Below are 20,167 nucleotides of genomic sequence, written 5' to 3' on the forward strand. Positions count from 1 at the left end.
CCTGGCCGCGTGTGCTGCCCTCTCCGCCGAGCCTTCCACCCGCCGGCCCGCCCCGGGCACGTGATGCATCCCGCCGCTGGCGGGGAGCCCTGTGCCTCTCCTGCTCGGCTGAGCTCCAGGGGGTCCTTCTCGGCTGGGCAGCCGCTGCCCCACTGGGAAGGAGCCCTTGGAGCACAGCCAAGCGGGAGAGGCACGGGGCTCCCCGCCAGCGGTGGGGAAGTTTATCGGTTTGGGGGACCCCGACCGGCTCCTCGCCCCTGTCCGCCGGCCGCTCCACCTGGGACAAGTCTCACCTCCACAGCCCCTCTCCGCTGCGTGTCCCCGGCGGGTGGCCCATGCTCCCGGGCCGCGCTGCCCACCCGGGTTCTGTCCACTCTGCACTGCCCCCGGACACACCGCGCTGCCCCGCGGGCTGCAGGGCTGGAGCAGCTTCCGCGCTGCACTGCAGCACTCCCGGCCCCAGCCGGCCATGGCCCATGTGCCCAGGCTGCTGCATAGGGACCCAATGGGGGAAGGAGAGGGCGGAGTCTGGGCGGGAGAGGGCGCGAGCCCTTCCAGGCTCCGGAGCCTTTGGTTGTTTGTCCAGCGTCCCAACCTAACATTGGTTGGGACGAGGGACAAACAAGCAAATATTAACATAAGAACATAAGAAAGGCCGTACCGGGTCAGACCAAAGGTCCATCTAGCCCAGTATCTGTCTACCGACAGTGGCCAATACCAGGTGCCCCTGAGGGAGTGAACCTAACAGGCAATGATCAAGTGATCGCTCTCCTGCCATCCATCTCCATCCTCTGACGAACAGAGGCTAGGGACACCATTCTTACCCATCCTGGCTAATAGCCATTTATGGACTTAGCCACCATGAATTTATCCAGTCCCCTTTTAAACATTGTTATAGTCCTAGCCTTCACAACCTCCTCAGGTAAGGAGTTCCACAAGTTGACTGTGCGCTGCGTGAAGAAGAACTTCCTTTTATTTGTTTTAAACCTGCTGCCTATTAATTTCATTTGGTGACCCCTAGTTCTTGTATTATGGGAATAAGTAAATAACTTTTCCTTATCCACTTTCTCAACATCACTCATGATTTTATATACCTCTATCATGTCCCCCCTTAGTCTTCTCTTTTCCAAACTGAAGAGTCCTAGCCTCTTTAATCTTTCCTCATATGGGACCTTCTCTAAACCCCTAATCATTTTAGTTGCTCTTTTCTGAACCTTTTCTAGTGCTAGAATATCTTTTTTGAGGTGAGGAGACCACATCTGTACACAGTATTCGAGATGTGGGCGTACCATGGATTTATATAAGGGCAATAATATATTCTCAGTCTTATTCTCTATCCCCTTTTAATGATTCCTAACATCCTGTTTGCTTTTTTGACCGCCTCTGCACACTGCGTGGACATCTTCAGAGAACTATCCACGATAACTCCAAGATCTTTTTCCTGACTCGTTGTAGCTAAATTAGCCCCCATCATGTTGTATGTATAGTTGGGGTTATTTTTTCCAATGTGCATTACTTTACATTTATCCACATTACATTTCATTTGCCATTTTGTTGTCCAATCACTTAGTTTTGTGAGATCTTTTTGAAGTTCTTCACAATCTGCTTTGGTCTTAACTATCTTGAGTAGTTTAGTATCATCTGCAAACTTTGCCACCTCACTGTTTACCCCTTTCTCCAGATCATTTATGAATAAATTGAATAGGATTGGTCCTAGGACTGACCCTTGGGGAACACCACTAGTTACCCCTCTCCATTCTGAGAATTTACCATTAATTCCTACCCTTTGTTCCCTGTCCTTTAACCAGTTCTCAATCCATGAAAGGACCTTCCCTTTTATCCCATGACAGCTTAATTTACGTAAGAGCCTTTGGTGAGGGACCTTGTCAAAGGCTTTCTGGAAATCTAAGTACACTATGTCCACTGGATCCCCCTTGTCCACATGTTTGTTGACCCCTTCAAAGAACTCTAATAGATTAGTAAGACATGATTTCCCTTTACAGAAACCATGCTGACTATTGCTCAAGAGTTTATGTTTTTCTATGTGTCTGACAATTTTATTCTTTACTATTGTTTCAACTAATTTGCCCGGTACCGACGTTAGACTTACCGGTCTGTAATTGCTGGGATCACCCCAGAGCCCTTTTTAAATATTGGCGTTACATTAGCTAACTTCCAGTCATTGGGTACCGAAGCCGATTTAAAGGACAGGTTACAAACCTTAGTTAATAGTTCCGCAACTTCACATTTGAGTTCTTTCAGAACTCTTGGGTGAATGCCATCTGGTCCCGGTGACTTGTTAATGTTGAGTTTATCAATTAATTCCAAAACCTCCTCTAGTGATACTTCAATCTGTGACAGTTCCTCAGATTTGTCACCTACAAAAGCCAGTTTAGGTTTGGGAATCTCCCTAACATCCTCAGCCGTGAAGACTGAAGCAAAGAATCCATTTAGTTTCTCCGCAATGACTTTATCATCTTTAAGCGCTCCTTTTGTATTTTCATCGTCAAGGGGCCCCACTGGTTGTTTAGCAGGCTTCCTGCTTCTGATGTACTTAAAAAACATTTTGTTATTACCTTTGGAGTTTTTGGCTAGCCGTTCTTCAAACTCCTCTTTGGCTTTTCTTATTAACTCTTGCACTTAAGTTGGCAGTGTTTGTGCTCCTTTCTATTTGCCTCACTAGGATTTGACTTCCACTTTTTAAAGGAAGTCTTTTTATCTCTCACTGCTTCTTTTACATGGTTGTTAAGCCACGGTGGCTCTTTTTTAGTTCTTTTACTGTTTTTCTTAATTTGGGGTATACATTGAAGTTGGGCCTCTATTATGGTGTCTTTAAAAAGGGCCCACGCAACTTGCAGGGATTTCACTTTAGTCACTGTACCTTTTAACTTTTGTCTAACTACCCCCCTCATTTTTGCATAGTTCCCCCTTTTGAAATTAAAGGCCACAGTGTTGGGCAGTTGAGATGTTCTTCCCACCACAGGGATGTTGAATGCTATTGTATTATGGTCACTATTTCCAAGCGGTCCTGCTATAGTTACCTCTTGGACCAGCTCCTGCGCTCCACTCAGGATTAAATCTAGAGTCGCCTCCCCTTGTGGGTTCCCGTACCAGCTGCTCCATGAAGCAGTCATTTAAAGTATCGAGAAATTTTATCTCTGCATTTCGTCCTGAAGTGAAATGTTCCCAGTCAATATGGGGATAATTGAAATCCCCCACTATTATTGGGTTCTTAATTTTGATAGCCTCTCTAATTTCCCTTAGCATTTCATCATCACTATTACTGTCCTGGTCAGGTGGTCGATAATAGATCCCTAATGTTATATTTTTACTAGAGCATGAAATTTCTATCCATAGAGACTCTATGGAACCTGTGGATTCGCTTAAGATTTTTACTTCATTTGAATCTACACTTTCTTTAACATATAGTGCCACTCCTCCCCCTGCACGGCCTGTTCTGTCCTTCCGATATATTTTGTACCCCGGAATGATTGTGTCCCATTGATTGGTCTCAGTCCACCAGGTTTCTGTGATGCCTATTATATCTATATCCTCCTTTATCACAAGGCACTCTAGTTCACCCATCTTATTATTTAGACTTCTGGCATTTGTGTACAAGCACTTTAAAAACTTGTCCCTGTTTATTAGCCTGCCTTTTTCTGATGTGCCAGATTCTTTTTTATGTGACTGTTTATCATCTGATCCGGCCCTTACATTATACTCTTCAGTCCTCTGCTCCTGACTATAACCTGGAGATTCTCTATCATCAGACTCTCCCCTAAGAGAAGTCTGTGTCGGATCCACACGCTCCTCTGCAGCAGTCGGCTTTCCCCCATCTCCTAGTTTAAAAACTGCTCGACAACCTTTTTAATGTTTAGTGCCAGCAGTCTGGTTCCACTTTGGTTTAGGTGGAGCCCATCTCTCCTGTATAGGCTCCTCCCATCCCAGAAGTTTCCCCAGTTCCTAATGAACGTGAACCCCTCCTCTCTACACCATCGTCTCATCCACGCATTGAGACTCTGAAGCTCTGCCTGCCTACCTGGCCCTGCGCGTGGAACTGGGAGCATTTCTGAAAATGCCACCATAGAGGTCCTGGATTTCAGTCTCTTCCCTAGCAGCCTAAATTTGGCTTCCAGGACATCTCTCCTACCCTTCCCTATGTCATTGGTACCTACATGTACCACGACCACCGGCTCCTCCCCAGCACTACACATAAGTCTATCTAGATGCCTCGAGAGATCCGCAACCTTCGCACCAGGCAGGCAAGTCACCATACGGTTCTCCCGGTCATCACAGACCCAGCTATCTACATTTCTAATAATCGAATCTCCCATTACTAACACCTGCCTTTTCCTAGAAACTGGAGTTCCCTCCCCCGGAGAGGCAACCTCAGTGCGAGAGGCAACCCCAGCACCATCTGGAAGGAGGGTCCCAACTATGGGAAGGTTTCCCTCTGCTCCCATTGACTGCTCTACTTCCCTGGGCCCTTCTTCCTCCTCAACAGCACAGGAGCTGTCTAAGCGGAGGTGGGACAATTCTACAGTGTCCCGGAAAGCCTCATCAACATACCTCTCTGCCTCTCTCAGCTCCTCCAGTTCCGCCACCCTGGCCTCCAAAGTCCATACATGGTCTCTGTATTGGGACAGTCCCGATAAAATCGGGACGTCTGGTCACACTAACCGGAATACCCAGTAGAAAATGGACGCTGGTGGCTCCAGTCAGCACCGCTGACCAGGCCATTAAAAGACTGATCAGTGGCGCTGTGGCGCTAAGGCAGGTTAGTCACTACCTGTCCTGGCTGGCACCATGCTGCACCCTGGAAACGGGCCAGCAGGTCTGTCTCCTAGGCTGGGGAGTCCCAGGGCTCTGTGCGCTGCCCCTGCCCTGAGCACCGGCTCCGCGCTCCCATTAGCTGGGAACTGGCCAACGGGAGCTGGGGGTGGGGTGGGGTCAGAGGCTGCAGGTGAGACAGGTGTGTGGAGCTTCCAGGCCCCCCCCACCTAGGATCTGGACCTGCTGACTACTTCCGGGGTGCAGGCAGCATGGTGCCAGGACAGGAAGACAGCCTGCCTTAGCTCCACTGACTGGGAGCTGTGCAAGGTAAGCCCATGCCCCAACCTCCTGCCCCAGCCCTGAGCTCCCCCAAACCCAGAGCCCCCTCCTGCACCCCAAACAACTCATTCCTGGCCCCACCCAAGCCTGCACCCCAACTCCCTGCCCCCTCCGACACGCTGAACCCCTCATCCCCACCCGAGCCCTCACCCCTTCCTGCACCCCAACCCAGTGCCTCAACCTGCAACGCCCTCCCTCAATCCAAATCCCTCAGCCCCCACCCCGCCACCCTGGAGCCCCCACCTGCACCCCAAGTGTTGGGAATGGAATGTGAAATGCTGAGATTGTTTAGGCTTCTGGGACGAGCCAATTACGCTGGGAACTGTGTGTAAAGGGCTGGCCTTGAGCGGCCAGCTAATTGTAAATAGGATGATAAGTCAAACAGGTGTTAGGATGATAATTACCCTATGGGGTTACAGCTGCGGCTGTGTTAATTTTGTTAACCAATTAGCAACTGCTTGCTTGCCTGCTTCAAGAGTATAAAGATGTATGCTGGAGCAAAATAAATGACTTTGCTGCCAATCAAACTGACTGAAGAGCTTTGTTCATATACGCCTGCGATGCAACACCCAAGCCCCTCATCCCTGCCCCCCCCAGCGGAGCCCTCACCCCCTGCCATACCCTAACCCACTGTATCAGCCTGAAGCCCCCTCCTGCACCGTGAACCCCTCAGCCCCTCCCGCACCCCATCTCCCTGCCCCTGCCCAGTAAGAGAGGGTGGGCACTGTGGGAGAGGGAGCCACCGAAGGAGGGAGACCGCAGTGACCGGGGGCGGGGCTAGGCTGGTCGGTGTTGTGTGACTAGAGAGTTGGCAGCCCTGGGCTGAGCGCAGGCTGGCTGCCAGGCAAGGAGCCAGGCACCCCGGGGCCTCGCGCCTCAGGGAGCCCGGCCGCACTGAGCGGGACACACACGAGTCTCCGCGCCCCCCCAGGGCTGGGCCTTAGTCCCCACGCCGGCCTGTGGGCGGAGGCCGGGCAGCCTCGGGGGCGGGGCTGCGTGACGCGCTCTCCCTGCGACTGTCCCGGCAGCAGCAGAGGCGGCGGCGCGTGTTGGTCCCAGGCCGGGACTCCGGGAGGCTGCGGGCGGACGAGCGAGCGCGGCATGGAAGGCAGGGGAGGCACTGGGCGCCACGCGGGCGGCGGGGTCCCGGACCCGGACCCGGTGCGCAACTTCGAGCGCTGGAAGAAGAACTACACCAGGCGCAAGAACAAGCTGCGGCTGCAGAGGAAGGAGCGGAAGCGGCCGGCAGGGGTGGTGGAGCGCGAGGGGATCGCCTGGCTGGAAAAGCGCTACCCGGAGGTGAGGGGCCGGGCGGCGCTGCCATCGGGAGAGTGAGCGGGACAGAACGTGGGGAGGGAGCCGGGAGCCAGGACCCCCGGAGTGGGGCATTGCCCGTCGTCGACTGGGGCTGCCCTGGGGTGAGGGGCACCCAGCGCGGGGGGAAGGGGCACTGTCCGGTGGTTGCAGGGCACCCAGCGCGGGGGGAAGGGGCACTGTCCGGTGGTTGCAGGGCACCCAGCGCGGGGGGAAGGGGCACTGTCCGGTGGATGCAGGGCACCCAGCGCGGGGAAGGGGCACTGTCCGGTGGTTGCAGGGCACCCAGCGCGGGGAAGGGCACTGTCCGGTGGTTGCAGGGCACCCAGCGCGGGGGGAAGGGGCACTGTCCGGTGGTTGCAGGGCACCCAGCGCGGGGGGAAGGGGCACTGTCCGGTGGTTGCAGGGCACCCAGCGCGGGGGGAAGGGGCACTGTCCGGTGGTTGCAGGGCACCCAGCGCGGGGGGAAGGGGCACTGTCCGGTGGCTGCAGGGCTGGTGGTATTTCATCCTTTGCTGAATTGCAGCCACCCCGTGGATAGAACATGTTAGTCAACCTTCACTACACATGGGGTGAAGCGCAGAGTAGTCTATCTATTTGAGGCTGTGTGGACATGACTGTATGCTTCCCTCGATTAGTGTACGCTTCACTCTTGTGAGCAAAAGCTGTAATTGGTGGTGTGTTCTTCTATTGGGTTTTGTCACGTTTGTGACAGAGCACATTATGAGACTGAGTAGAGCAGTGATAAACTTTCTGTTGTTATTAGGGTCCTACCAAATTCACAGTCCATTCGGTTCAATTTCACGGCCATAGGATTTGAAAATAAGTCAATTTCACAGTTTTGGATGTTTACACCTGAAATTTCAGGGTGTTGTAATGGTGGGGGTCCCAACCCAAAAGGGGATGGGGGGGATTGCAAGGCTGCTCTAGGGGCATTGCAGGATTGACACCCTCACTTCTGTGCTGCCTTCAGAGTTGGGCTCTGAAGGCAGCAGCTGTGGATCCTCTTGCAGCTGTAGGAGGCTCCCAGAGGTGGAGATGAGTCTGATCTCCCATGTGATGCTGGGAGAGCCCCAGCCAGTGGCCCCTAGCTGCTAGCCTCAGCTGGCTAGGGAGAGACAGGACTTGCTCTTCTCCTACATTGGCCCCTCTCGGGGAGATCAGACCCACCTCCGGATACCTCCCTGGGCTGCAGGAAGCTCCCAGGCTGGGCAGCAGCTGCGGATCTTCTTGCAGCTGGAGGAGGCTCTCGGAGGTGGAGATAAGTCTGATCTCCCCCCGTGATGCTGGGAGCACCTCAGCCTGGGGCTCCTAGCTGCTAGTTCCAGCCAGTGGTGGATTAATTGTGTCCAGGAGCCCAGGCCAATTTGGGGCTCCTGGAAAAAATGTGCAGCCTGAGTCCCAGCAGGAGCTGTGGAGGTGGAAGCCCTGAGCCCGGGTGACCTGAGCCCCAGCAGGAACCATGGAGGTGGAAGATCTGAGACCTGGCTCCCATGGAGGTGGAAGTCCCAAGCCCTGGCAGGAGCCCGACACTCCTAGCAGCATAGGGAGATCGGATTTCACAGGCAAGGGCTTATTTCTCAGTTTGTGACACCTTTTTCATGACTGTGAAATTGGTAGGGTCCTAGTTATTATGGAGAGGCAGTAACCTCTCCATAGATAAGGATTCAGCAAGCTTCCATTGTATGACTCCATATTAGAACTTCTGTAACTTTATCTTGGAAAAGTCATTTGGCCTGAAGATTGTTAAATAAAATTGCTTAAGTTACTCGCCATAATTAAAACTACCTCAGTTTCTTTGTCTCACTCTAGCTTAAAAATGACCTGTTAGTATACCTTCAGACTTTATATAGAATTGTATTTCAATTACTGTTGTGTGCTGGCTACATACGGAGGGGGAAAAAAAGTTGTAGCTAAGCAAGGTTTTTTTTTGTGGTTATATTTGGGCCCAATCCTGCTCTGATTTTAACACCAGGTTTTTTCCCCCCACTGACTTTAATGGTAGCACAATTGGGCACTGTGTGAGAGAGCACCTTAGCTGGTTGCATTTTAGAAAGAAAAGGGCTGTTGTATAGCTGACAACTAACAAAGATCTTCCTTCGGCTCAAATGGTAAAAGTCTGTATTTTTGGAGTTGTGTGACTCTCGTTCTATTTTTGCAGGTTTGTGTGGTTTAATATGAAGAGGTACTAACCTCTTTGAAATTAAAGCTGTAACCACAGTCCTGTTAGAATGCTGATTGGAATTACTGTTGAAATTCCAAAGGGAGTGGGTCGGGGAAGTGGTAGATTCAAAGCAGCATTAAAAATTGGAAGTCTAGATTTCTGCCCTTGTGAAGAAGGTTGTCTCAGTTCATTGTATCTAAATGGGAAAATTTTAGAATTAAAATGATGTAAGACAGGACAACTGAATTCAGAACTTTGTCTCTGTTTTCCAGTCCCCCATCATGTAGTACCTGATCACCTGCCAGCTATTTAACAATTCCTCCTTGTTTGCAGCCTGCAAGAGCAACATCTTGATTGTGGGAGGGGGTATGTGTGTGAAGGAATTATTGTAATAAAGCAAGGCCTTTCAGAAATAAATGTAAGTCTCCTCTAAAAGTAGTTATTTCAGTGGTCAGTCATATCTGGTAGGGAGTAAGGGCTTGTCTTCACTACTGCGCTGTGTTGACGGGAGAGCACTCTCCCATCAACATAATTACTCCACCTCAGCGAGAGGCAGAAGCTATGTCGGTGGAAGTGCGTCTCCCGTCAACATAGTGCCGTGTAGACACGGCACTAAGTCGATATAACTTACATCGCTTGGGGGTGGGTTTTTCACACCCTGAGCAACGTAAGTTACATCGACATAAGCAATAGTGTAGACAAGTCCTAGTTCCGTAGTGTAAGTTCAGCTCTTGTGAAAGTCCTGTCTTCATAACTTGCAAGTCTGCCTTATTAATTTTTCTGGTGAAGCATATCTGTCATGGTAGGCCAGGGTTATGGAGGGAGAAGTTACCTCTTTAATAGCTAGGGTTAATTACTGGAGAGTTCTGAATATCAAGACTACTCCTGGGGGAATTCTGTGCTACTGCATGTTCATAGAATTCATGTCCCTCACAGATTTCTTTGCTTCCCTGCAGAAAAATGTCTTCTGATGGGGAAGCAAAGGGAAGCTGCAAGAGCAGCTTCCTCTCCCCAGCAGCATGGGTGTATCATTTTGTGGCTGTCAGCCCCAAGTAGCTGGCAGAAAGGTAAATTAATACAGGGAGAGGGCAGGGCTCAGCTGCTAGTCCGGGCTGTGGGAGGACAGGACTTCTTTTTCCCCTGCAAGGAGTGGCCAGGGCCAGGTCTGATCCACCCCCAGAAACCTCCCCCAGCTGCAGGAAGCTCCGCTCCCCGCCCACTTCCTGTCCCCCATTGCGTCTCAGCTGCAGGGGGAGGGTTCATTGTACTGAGAGCTGCTGCTCCATCTGCCCAACCCCCATGCATCCAGCCCCACCCCCTGCCAATCCTCACACCTCACCGGGTGCCCCCTGCACCTTAACCTCCACTCTTCCAAACCTCAACCCCTGCAGACCTACTCCCATCGAGCGCCACCCCCCTGCATCTGGATCCCTGCTGAGCTCCTCCATCCATACCCCTGCCCTGACTAGCCCCAACCCCCTGCACCTGGAAACCCCCCCCCTCCAATGAGACCCTGTGCATCCAGATTCCCCCTCATACACGCACCTGGAACTCCCACTGAGCCTCCTGCACCCAGAGAGGGTCCACACAGGACCCTCTCACTGCACACTTGGATCCCCCACACTAAGCCCCTCCCCACTTGGATCCTGCCAGGCTGAGCCTGCCTGCCCCACACCTGGATCAAGAGCCAGGACTGGGTGTGCATGAGAGACTATGTCCCTCTCCTTCAGTGCAGAGGGGCAGAACCCCTGGGTGTTTCTGGGGAGGCCCAGCCCTGGCACTGTGTCAAGATCAGGTGCAGCCTCACCTTTGAGTCCATGTCTCAGGGGAGGCGGGGGGCTTCAGGGTGATCTCCCACCTCCGCACAGCCAGTGCGTGATCCGTGTCCCCGTTGCTGCACCTGCCCTGCAGAGATGTGGGGCTGACATAAACAGCTGTGGGGAACCATGGGAGCCTTAGCCAGGGCTACCGTTTAGGGAGGGCGGAGGGGTACCCCTTCTCAAGTTCCATACCAGAGGTCTGCTCGCGGCACATACCTCAGCTCCAGTCGGAGCTCTTACCTGCTGCACCATGCAGACAGGTCCTTTCCTCCAGGAGCTGGGGTTTTCCAACTGCAGCTCTCGTGGTCAGTTTCCTCCACTGCACTAGGGCCTCTGAGGGTGGGGCAGGCAAGGAAGGGATCAGTCAGGGTGTGTGTGTGGGGAGCACAAGGGCCCTGGGGGTGGAGGAGAAGCAGAAGGTCCCCAGTGGTGGCACAGCTTCTGGAAATTCTGCTCTTAGGTTTGATACTATTTTATCAGCTATTTAGTATGAACATTTAATTGCATGTCATGCCTTGGGCTTTTTGGCAAGTAGCATATGGAATGCTTAAACCTTGATTATGTATCTTAGCATATCGTTACAATTGGATGTCTCTGAAGACCTGAGATGATTACATTTAAGATCTAAATTTAACTGCTACTGTACATAATAGAGCTATGTTAAGTGCATATTTTGCTCCACTTTCCACATTTTAAAATGTCTAGATTAGGAAAAATTGTCAGGCTTAGATAAACCTAATGTAGATGCTTGGGTGTTGTTTGTGGGGAGGGAGGTTGCCCCCCCAAACTGCAAGCCTTGACAGTTGTGGAATTTGCCCCCTCTCCCCCCGCACAGTCTTATTGGCCTGACTGAAGTGGCCTCCCAAATGTAGAAGTCAAACTATGCCTAAGTGTAGACCTTTTCCTTCCAGTTAGCTGGTTGAGGTTGATTGCCAGGTACTCCTAGAATTAACCCACTAAAAATTCTGCCGATGTTACCAGCAAACTACAACGATGTGATTTAAATTCCACGGTATTCTTATATTCTAGCATTGATTAAATCCTTTTGTTTCAGATAAACCCAAATGAAATTAAAAGATTTTCAGATTTCCCGTTGTCAAAGAAAACATTGAAAGGTAAGTACACCAACAGTTCTTAGGAAAGTATTTGAATAAAAGACCAGTTTTAACCAGTCTTATTCATTGGCAGTTTAAGAAGTTTTTGTTTTTAAATATCAAAGTTCCAAGATAATGTTGCCAGCTGCAGTATTTTTCTTTATGGGAAAATATATCATTATCCAAGGCAAAAAGTAAGAATTTTTTCCCCCCCTCTCCCAAATACTAGGTTTGCAAGAAGCACAGTATCGCATGGTAACTGAGATACAGAGGCAGACCATAGGTTTGTCTTTGCAAGGTAAAGATGTACTTGGAGCTGCAAAGACTGGATCAGGCAAAACCTTGGCTTTTATTATCCCAGTAAGTAATTTACCTTCTCATTGGAAGCTTAAACTATGTAAAATGGAGGTATTGGACATTAAACAGCATACTTTGGTTAATCGGAGCCAGGAGGAGACTTATAATTTGACTGTAATATTTGTTCACATAAAGCTATGACAGACTAATTTACCTATTGCTGTCTGAGGTTTTGTAACATGGTCTGGGTATATATTTGTCTCTAGAAATGTGTTGACACTTTGATGCCTTGTTCTGACATTTTTATTAAGGCTGATTTAAAATTTTTTTTTCTTAATAGTCCTTTACCAATATAGTTGACTGCTAAAATTATTTAAAACTGAATGTCTGTATGGAATAAGTGTAAAGTTGATCAAGGAACCTGTTTATAACTAATCTTCACTAAATATGTAATACATTTCTCATTGTAGGTTAGGCTAGAGTTCATGAATATGGTTTGTAAATTAGACTGAAAAATTGGCTCTCAAAAATATGTTAGAGGACGAAAGTTACTGTTGGTTCACCTGGAAAGTCAGGCTTTGCATTTATTTTCTTTAGTATTATAGAAAAGATTTTTTTCAAGTTGGCATCTAAATTGAGGAACCACTCAAATGGTGATCAGGTTGAGGGGGGACGGGATTTAATTTGGTTTTAAATTAGAGACTAGCGATTAGCATTCAATGTAGATTATTAGTTTAGGGCCCAATCCGCTTCCATTAAAGTCAATGACAAAACAGTGAGAACAGAAATGGGTATTTAGGCAACCTCTCAGAAACTAGAATGTGCTTTATGCTAGATCTCATTCATGCCGATTAGGAAATAAATGTATAGGTTTTGGAGGGGGGTGAGAACAATCTTCTGCATACTGTAGCAAAGAAGGAAAATGAGGTTGCTTAGTTAATTTATATCTGTAATTGAGATATACAGCTCTTGAAACAGTTGTATGCATTTTTATGTCCATGCATTTAAAGGGATTTGTAGAGAAGGGGGCCTAGTGATAACTGGGACTATGTGTCATATAGAAGGAGGCTAGAAAACAAGTTTTGATCTCCTTTGTGGCTATGGAAAGCACCATCAGTAGGGATATTACATCAGTCCTGGTGAAATCTTTTTGTTGTACAGCTGAACACAACGATTTGACAGTGTGTGAATCTGTAACAGCAGAAGTGGACTTGTATCAGTACCTTTAGTTGGAATGCTCTGTTTCAGCAGTGGTACTGCCTTGTAGGTGTGAGCCCAGTACTCCTGAGAGCATTCTGCACCAAAAATTAAAAATTCTGTGCCAAAAAATGAAAAATTCGCAATATTTTAAAATTCTGCAAATTGGGGAGATTACTGTGGCATTGGGGAGCACAGGCCACTGGCTACACAGAGGTGGGAGATTACTGTGCAGCTCCTCTGCCCTCCCCTCCCCGGGGGACACGGACTCACTGGTGAGGCTGTACCCAACCCTGACACAGTGCAAGGATCGGGTCTGCCCCAGAAACACCCCAGATCTCTGCCCCTCCATGCCAGATGTGGGCAGGGCCGCCCAGAGGATTCCGGGGGCCCGGGGTCTTCGGCAGCGGGGGGGCCTTCCGTTCCGGGACCCACCGCCGAAGTGCCCCGAAGACCCGCGGTGGGGGGCCCCCGCCGCCGAATTACCGCCGGAGCGGGACCCGCCGCCGAAGCGCAGCCCGGTCTTCGGCGGCGGGGGCCCCCCGCCGCGGGTCTTCGGAGCACTTCGGCGGCGGGTCCCGGAACGGAAGGGCCCCCCACCGCCGAAGACCGAGCTGAACTTCGGCGGCGGGTCCCGCTCTGTCTTCTGCGGTAATTCGCCAGTGGGGGGTCCTTCCGCCCTGGAGCCGAAGGACCCCCGCCGGCGAAGACCGGGAGCGTAAGAAGCTCCTGCACCCGGCCCCGCAAGAGTTTTCCGGGCCCCCGGAGCGAGTGAAGGACCCTGCTCCAGGGCCCCCGAAAAACTCTGGTGGGGGCTGTGTGGGGCTCGCGGCCTGGGGCAAATTGCCCCTCTTGCCCCCCCCCCCCCCCGCTGGGCGGCCCTGGATGTGGGCAGGCAGGCTCAGCAAGGCAGGATCCAAGTGTGGAGGGGCTTAGTGTGGGGGGAATCTAGGTCTGGGGTGAGAAAGTTCTATGTGGGGCAGTCTGGGTGCTGGTGGCTCAGTGGGGGATCCGGGTGTGGGGGGAATCTGGATGCACAGGGGCTTGTTGGGGTGTTCTGGGTGCAAAGGTAATGGGACTCTGCATGGGGGTCTGAGTGTTGGGGGGGGATAGAGCTCAGCAGGGGGGGTTTGACTCGGGGGGGATGTCCAGATGCTGGAGGGGTGGGGCTCAGTGAGGTTGGGATCCAGGTGCAGCTGGTTGGGGCTCGGTAGGGTGGGGATCCAGGTGCAGGTGGCTCGTTGGGATGGTTCAGGTGCAGCTCGGCAGGAGGGTCTGGGTATGAGGGAGTCTGGATGCACAAGTGTTGGACGGATGGGGGAGCAGCGCCTTGTACAGTGATCTCTCCCCCTGCAGCTGAGGAATGATGGGTGCAGGAAGCACAGCGGGGAGGGGAAGTTTGCAGAGCTTCCTACAGCTGGGGGAGAAATCTGGGGGTGGGTCTGACCTGTCCCCAAATGCTGGGCAGGGGAAGAGGAAGTCCCGTCCTCCTCAGCCCAGCTGGGACTAGCAGCTGAGCCCAGTGCAGGATAGGAGCCACCAGCTATGTCTTCCCCAGTCCTGCTCCCACCTCACAGTGATTTACCTCTCTGCTGGCTGCCTTGGGCAACCGAAACATACTGTTGGGGAAGGTCGTATGACCGCTTTTGTGGTTTCCCTTTGCTTCCCCATCAGAAAGTCAGTTATCTGCGGGGAAACAAAGAAATCTGCGGGTGACATAAATTCTGCACATGCACAGTGATGCAGAGTTCCCCCCGGAGTAACCCAGAAATATTACAGCTGAATAATTTTATTCCACTTGCTCTCCTTATTTCTGGTACCCACAATTTTAGGAGCAGAAGAGTTAGTATTGCACAGCTCTGTATCTGAATCCCATTCTCATATTGACTATGGGCTTGGCTACACTTACAAATTTGCAGCGCTGCAGCAGGGTGTGAAAACACACCCTCTGCAGCGCTGCAAATTGCGGCGCTACAAAGCGCCAGTGTAGTCAAAGCCCCAGCGCTGGGAGCCGCGCTCCCAGCGCTGTCCGGTATTCCCCACAGGGAAGTGGAGTACGGACAGCGCTGGGAGAGGGTTCTCCCAGCGCTGGCGCTTCGACTACACTTAGCGCTTCAAAGCGCTGCCGCGGCAGCGCTTTGAAATGCAAGTGTAGCCAAAGCCTATACAGACTTGATTGGATGGTGTTAAGTGTTGGATTCGTTACACATTGAAATTGTTTTAATCTACAAACTGTCTCCCAGTGCAGTCCTGCCCACGGCTCCCCGCAGCTGCCGGGGACAGAGAGCACCGGCGCCTGCAGCCCCAGAGAAGCCGGAGAGAAGCTGCGGCCCCACGCCTGCTGGGGACGGAGAGCACTGGCGCCCGCAGCCCCGGAGTTCTCTGTCCCCGGCAGGTGGGGAGCCACAGCTCCTCTTGAAGCCGGAGAGAAGCCGCGGCCCCGCGCCTGCCGGGGACAGAGAGCACCGGCGCCTGCAGCCCCAGAGAAGCCGGAGAGAAGCCGCGGCCCCGCGCCTGCTAGGGACAGAGAGCACTGGTGCCCGCAGCCACGGAGTTCTCTGTCCCCGGCAGGTGGGGAGCCCGCGGCTCCTCTTGAAGTCGGAGAGAAGCTGCGGCCCCGCGCCTGCCGGGGATAGAGAGCACCGGCGCCTACAGCCCCAGAGAAGCCAGAGAGAAGCTGCGGCCCCACGCCTGCTAGGGACAGAGAGCACCGGCACCGCCTCGGAGTTCTCTGTTCCTGGCAGGTGGGGAGCTGCAGCTTCTCTCCCCTGCCATGGTGTTAGGGACCACTGGTACAGTACTGTATTATGCCTTAAAGGGGAGGCAACCTATGATCGCGTTATATGCGATTTCGTGTTATGGCGAGGCACGTTATTGCGAGGTTTGTGCCTTGTGATAAAGGAGGATATAGATATAATAGGCATCACAGAAACCTGGTGGACCTGAGAGCAATCAATGGGACACAATCATTCCGGGGTACAGAATATATCGGAAGGACAGGACAGGCCGTGCAGGGGGAGGAGTGGCACTATATGTGAAAGAAAGTGTAGATTCAAATGAAGTAAAAATCTTAAGCGAATCCACGGGTTCCATAGAGTCTCTATGGATAGAAATTTCATGCTCTAGTAAAAATATAACATTAGGGATCTATTATCGACCACCTGACCAGGACAGTAATAGTGATGATGAAATGCTAAGGGAAATTAGACAGGCTATCAAAATTAAGAACCCAATAATAGTGTGGGATTTCAATTATCCCCATATTGACTGGGAACATTTCACTTCAGGACGAAATGCAGAGATAAAATTTCTCGATACTTTAAATGACTGCTTCATGGAGCAGCTGGTATGGGAACCCACAAGGGGAGAGGCAGCTCTAGATTTAATCCTGAGTGGAGCGCAGGAGCTGGTCCAAGAGGTAACTATAGCAGGACCGCTTGGAAACAGTGACCATAATACAATAGCATTCAACATCCCTGTGGTGGGAAGAACACCTGAACTGCCCAACACTGTGGCCTTTAATTTCAAAAGGGGGAACTATACAAAAATGAGGGTGTGTGTTAGACAGAAGTTAAAAGGTACAGTGACTAAAGTGAAATCCCTGCAAGTTGCATGGGCCCTTTTTAAAGACACCATAATAGAGGCCCAACTTCAATGTATACCCCAAATTAAGAAAAACAGTAAAAGAACTAAAAAAGAGCCACTGTGGCTTAACAACCATGTAAAAGAAGCAGTGAGAGATAAAAAGACTTCCTTTAAAAAGTGGAAGTCAAATCCTAGTGAGGCAAATAGAAAGGAGCACAAACACTGCCAACTTCAGTGCAAGAGTGTAATAAGAAAAGCCAAAGAGGAGTTTGAAGAATGGCTAGCCAAAAACTCCAAAGGTAATAACAAAATGTTTTTTAAGTACATCAGAAGCAGGAAGCCTGCTAAACAACCAGTGGGGCCCCTTGATGATCAAAATACAAAAGGAGTGCTTAAAGACGATAAAGTCATTGCGGAGAAACTAAATGGATTCTTTGCTTCAGTCTTCACGGCTGAGGATGTTAGGGAGATTCCCAAACCTGAGCTGGCTTTTGTAGGTGACAAATCTGAGGAACTGTCACAGATTGAAGTATCACTAGAGGAGGTTTTGGAATTAATTGATAAACTCAACATTAACAAGTCACCGGGACCAGATGGCATTCACCCAAGAGTTCTGAAAGAACTCAAATGTGAAGTTGCGGAACTATTAACTAAGGTTTGTAACCTGTCCTTTAAATCGGCTTCGGTACCCAATGACTGGAAGTTAGCTAATGTAACGCCAATATTTAAAAAGGGCTCTGGGGTGATCCCAGCAATTACAGACCGGTAAGTCTAACGTCGGTACCGGGCAAATTAGTTGAAACAATAGTAAAGAATAAAATTGTCAGACACACAGAAAAACATAAACTCTTGAGCAATAGTCAACATGGTTTCTGTAAAGGGAAATCGTGTCTTACTAATCTATTAGAGTTCTTTGAAGGTCAACAAACATGTGGACAAGGGGATCCGTGGACATAGTGTACTTAGATTTCCAGAAAGCCTTTGACAAGGTCCCTCACCAAAGGCTCTTATGTAAATTAAGCTGTCATGGGATAAAAGGGAAGGTCCTTTCATGGATTGAGAACTGGTTAAAGGACAGGGAACAAAGGGTAGGAATTAATGGTAAATTCTCAGAATGGAGAGGGGTGACTAGTGGTGTTCCCCAAGGGTCAGTCCTAGGACCAATCCTATTCAATTTATTCATAAATGATCTGGAGAAAGGGGTAAACAGTGAGGTGGCAAAGTTTGCAGATGATACTAAACTTCTCAAGATAGTTAAGACCAAAGCAGACTGTGAAGAACTTCAAAAAGATCTCACAAAACTAAGCGATTGGGCAACAAAATGGCAAATGAAATTTAATGTGGATAAATGTAAAGTAATGCACATTGGAAAAAATAACCCCAACTATACATACAGCATGATGGGGGCTAATTTAGCTACAACGAGTCAGGAAAAAGATCTTGGAGTCATCGTGGATAGTTCTCTGAAGATGTCCATGCAGTGTGCAGAGGCGGTCAAAAAAGCAAACAGGATGTTAGGAATCATTAAAAAGGGGCTAGAGAATAAGACTGAGAATATATTATTGCCCTTATATAAATCCATGGTATGCCCACATCTCGAATACTGTGTACAGATGTGGTCTCCTCACCTCAAAAAAGATATTCTAGCACTAGAAAAGGTTCAGAAAAGGGCAACTAAAATGATTAGGGGGTTAGAGAGGGTCCCATACGAGGAAAGATTAAAGAGGCTAGGACTCTTCAGTTTGGAAAAGAGAAGACTAAGGGGGGACATGATAGAGGTATATAAAATCATGAGTGATGTTGAGAAAGTGGATAAGGAAAAGTTATTTACTTATTCCCATAATACAAGGACTAGGGGTCACCAAATGAAATTAATAGGCAGCAGGTTTAAAACAAATAAAAGGAAGTTCTTCTTCACGCAGCGCACAGTCAACTTGTGGAACTCCTTACCTGAGGAGGTTGTGAAGGCTAGGACTATAACAATGTTTAAAAGGGGACTGGATAAATTCATGGTGGCTAAGTCCATAAATGGCTATTAGCCAGGATGGGTAAGAATGGTGTCCCTAGCCTCTGTTCGTCAGAGGATGGAGATGGATGGCAGGAGAGCGATCACTTGATCATTGCCTGTTAGGTTCACTCCCTCTGGGGCACCTGGCATTGGCCACTGTCGGTAGACAGATACTGGTCTAGATGGACCTTTGGTCTGACCCGGTACGGCCTTTCTTATGTTTGACTGTATAATTAAACTGTAGCCCTCCCAAGTGTAACATGTATATTGATATAAATAAGCGCTGAGTTTGTGTTATCTGCCTTTTTAATTATTTCTTACCTTGGTTACATATTATATAGTAAAAATTATAGGTTTTGAAATGAAACAGCTGTAAATTTTCAGGCTTTGGAAAAGTTATATCGCCAGCAGTGGACATCGATAGATGGATTAGGAGTTCTGATAATATCGCCTACGAGGGAACTGGCATACCAGACCTTTGAGGTTCTGCGTAAAGTGGGGAAGAATCATGACTTTTCAGCTGGCCTTATCATTGGTGGAAAGGTTTGTTCTCCTTTAAACTTTCAATTTTTTGTATGGGAAGTACAAAAGACCAAATTTTATCTTTAGAGGAACAATTGTCAGGGAGATAGCAGATAGATGAGCAGTTATTGGGAACCCCTGTGTCATGGTAGAAGAGGAATTACTGGGAACCTCTGCATCACTGTTTCCCAGTATTTTTCTCTGCTCTATTGCTTATGTCTTTTGAAGCTTCAGTCTTGTGCCTTCCATCTTTCCAGGCAAGGTGACTGAACAGCACTCCCTTTCCAAACCTTTCAGGACTACCTTTCACTTTAAAAAGTTTTTCTGAAACACTTTCTATTCAAATCAGAGATCTGGGTTTGCTGCAGAGATGGCACTCAAATCTCTGGAGTTAGGGGAGAATAGTGAAAATAGGGTGGGTGCTAGTAATTGCCAGTTTAAGATGGCTTGAGTATGCTTAGTGGTGGGTCAGCTTAGAGGTGTGTAATCTGAACTAAACTGTTTTAATTTAATTTCAGGATCTGAAAAAAGAGGCCAACAAAATCCACCATGTAAATATGCTTATTTGCACACCGGGTCGGCTTCTACAGCATATGGATGAAACTTCATACTTCCATGCATCTGATCTCCAAATGTTGAGTAAGTTAAAAATGTCTGAAAGCTATAAATAAAAAACTTCCTTATGTGTTCCACTGTCATGATGTACTTAGACTCATAGACTTTAAGGTCAGAGGGGACCATCATGATCGTCTAGTCTGACCTCCTGCATATTGCAGGCCACAGAACCTCACCCACCCACTCTAATAGATCAGTAACTCATCCAGAGGTTATAGAGGTCCTCAAATTTAAAGACTTCAAGTTACAGAGAATCCACCATTTACACTAGTTTAACCCTATAGGTGATTCCTTCCCCGTGCTGCAGAGAGAGGCAAAAAACCCCCCAGGGTGTCTGCCAATATGACCTAGGGGAAAATTCCTTCCCAAACTGAAATATGGCAGTCAGTTAGATCCTGAGCATGTGGGCAAGACCCACCAGCCAGACACCTGGGAAAGA

The 20,167-nt window shown here is 49.5% G+C and overlaps 1 protein-coding gene across 2 annotated transcripts in view; it reads left to right on the forward strand.

Moving 5' to 3' along the window:
- Window positions 1–5,949: 5,949 nt before the first annotated feature.
- DDX10 (DEAD-box helicase 10) overlaps window positions 5,950–20,167 on the forward strand; it is a 332,788-nt gene continuing 318,570 nt past the window's right edge. The window contains exons 1-5 of one of the 2 annotated variants that reach the window (XM_039520517.1): window positions 5,950–6,411; window positions 11,465–11,525; window positions 11,734–11,864; window positions 18,976–19,134; window positions 19,632–19,752. In XM_039520517.1, the coding sequence (XP_039376451.1) occupies window positions 6,214–6,411; window positions 11,465–11,525; window positions 11,734–11,864; window positions 18,976–19,134; window positions 19,632–19,752 (670 nt within the window). In that variant the 5' untranslated portion in view covers window positions 5,950–6,213. The remainder of the gene's footprint in view (window positions 6,412–11,464; window positions 11,526–11,733; window positions 11,865–18,975; window positions 19,135–19,631; window positions 19,753–20,167) is intronic. The other variant, XM_039520516.1, reaches the window with a different exon arrangement.

Source organism: Mauremys reevesii, linkage group 1, assembly GCF_016161935.1.
Source record: "Mauremys reevesii isolate NIE-2019 linkage group 1, ASM1616193v1, whole genome shotgun sequence".
NCBI lineage: Eukaryota > Metazoa > Chordata > Testudines > Geoemydidae > Mauremys > Mauremys reevesii.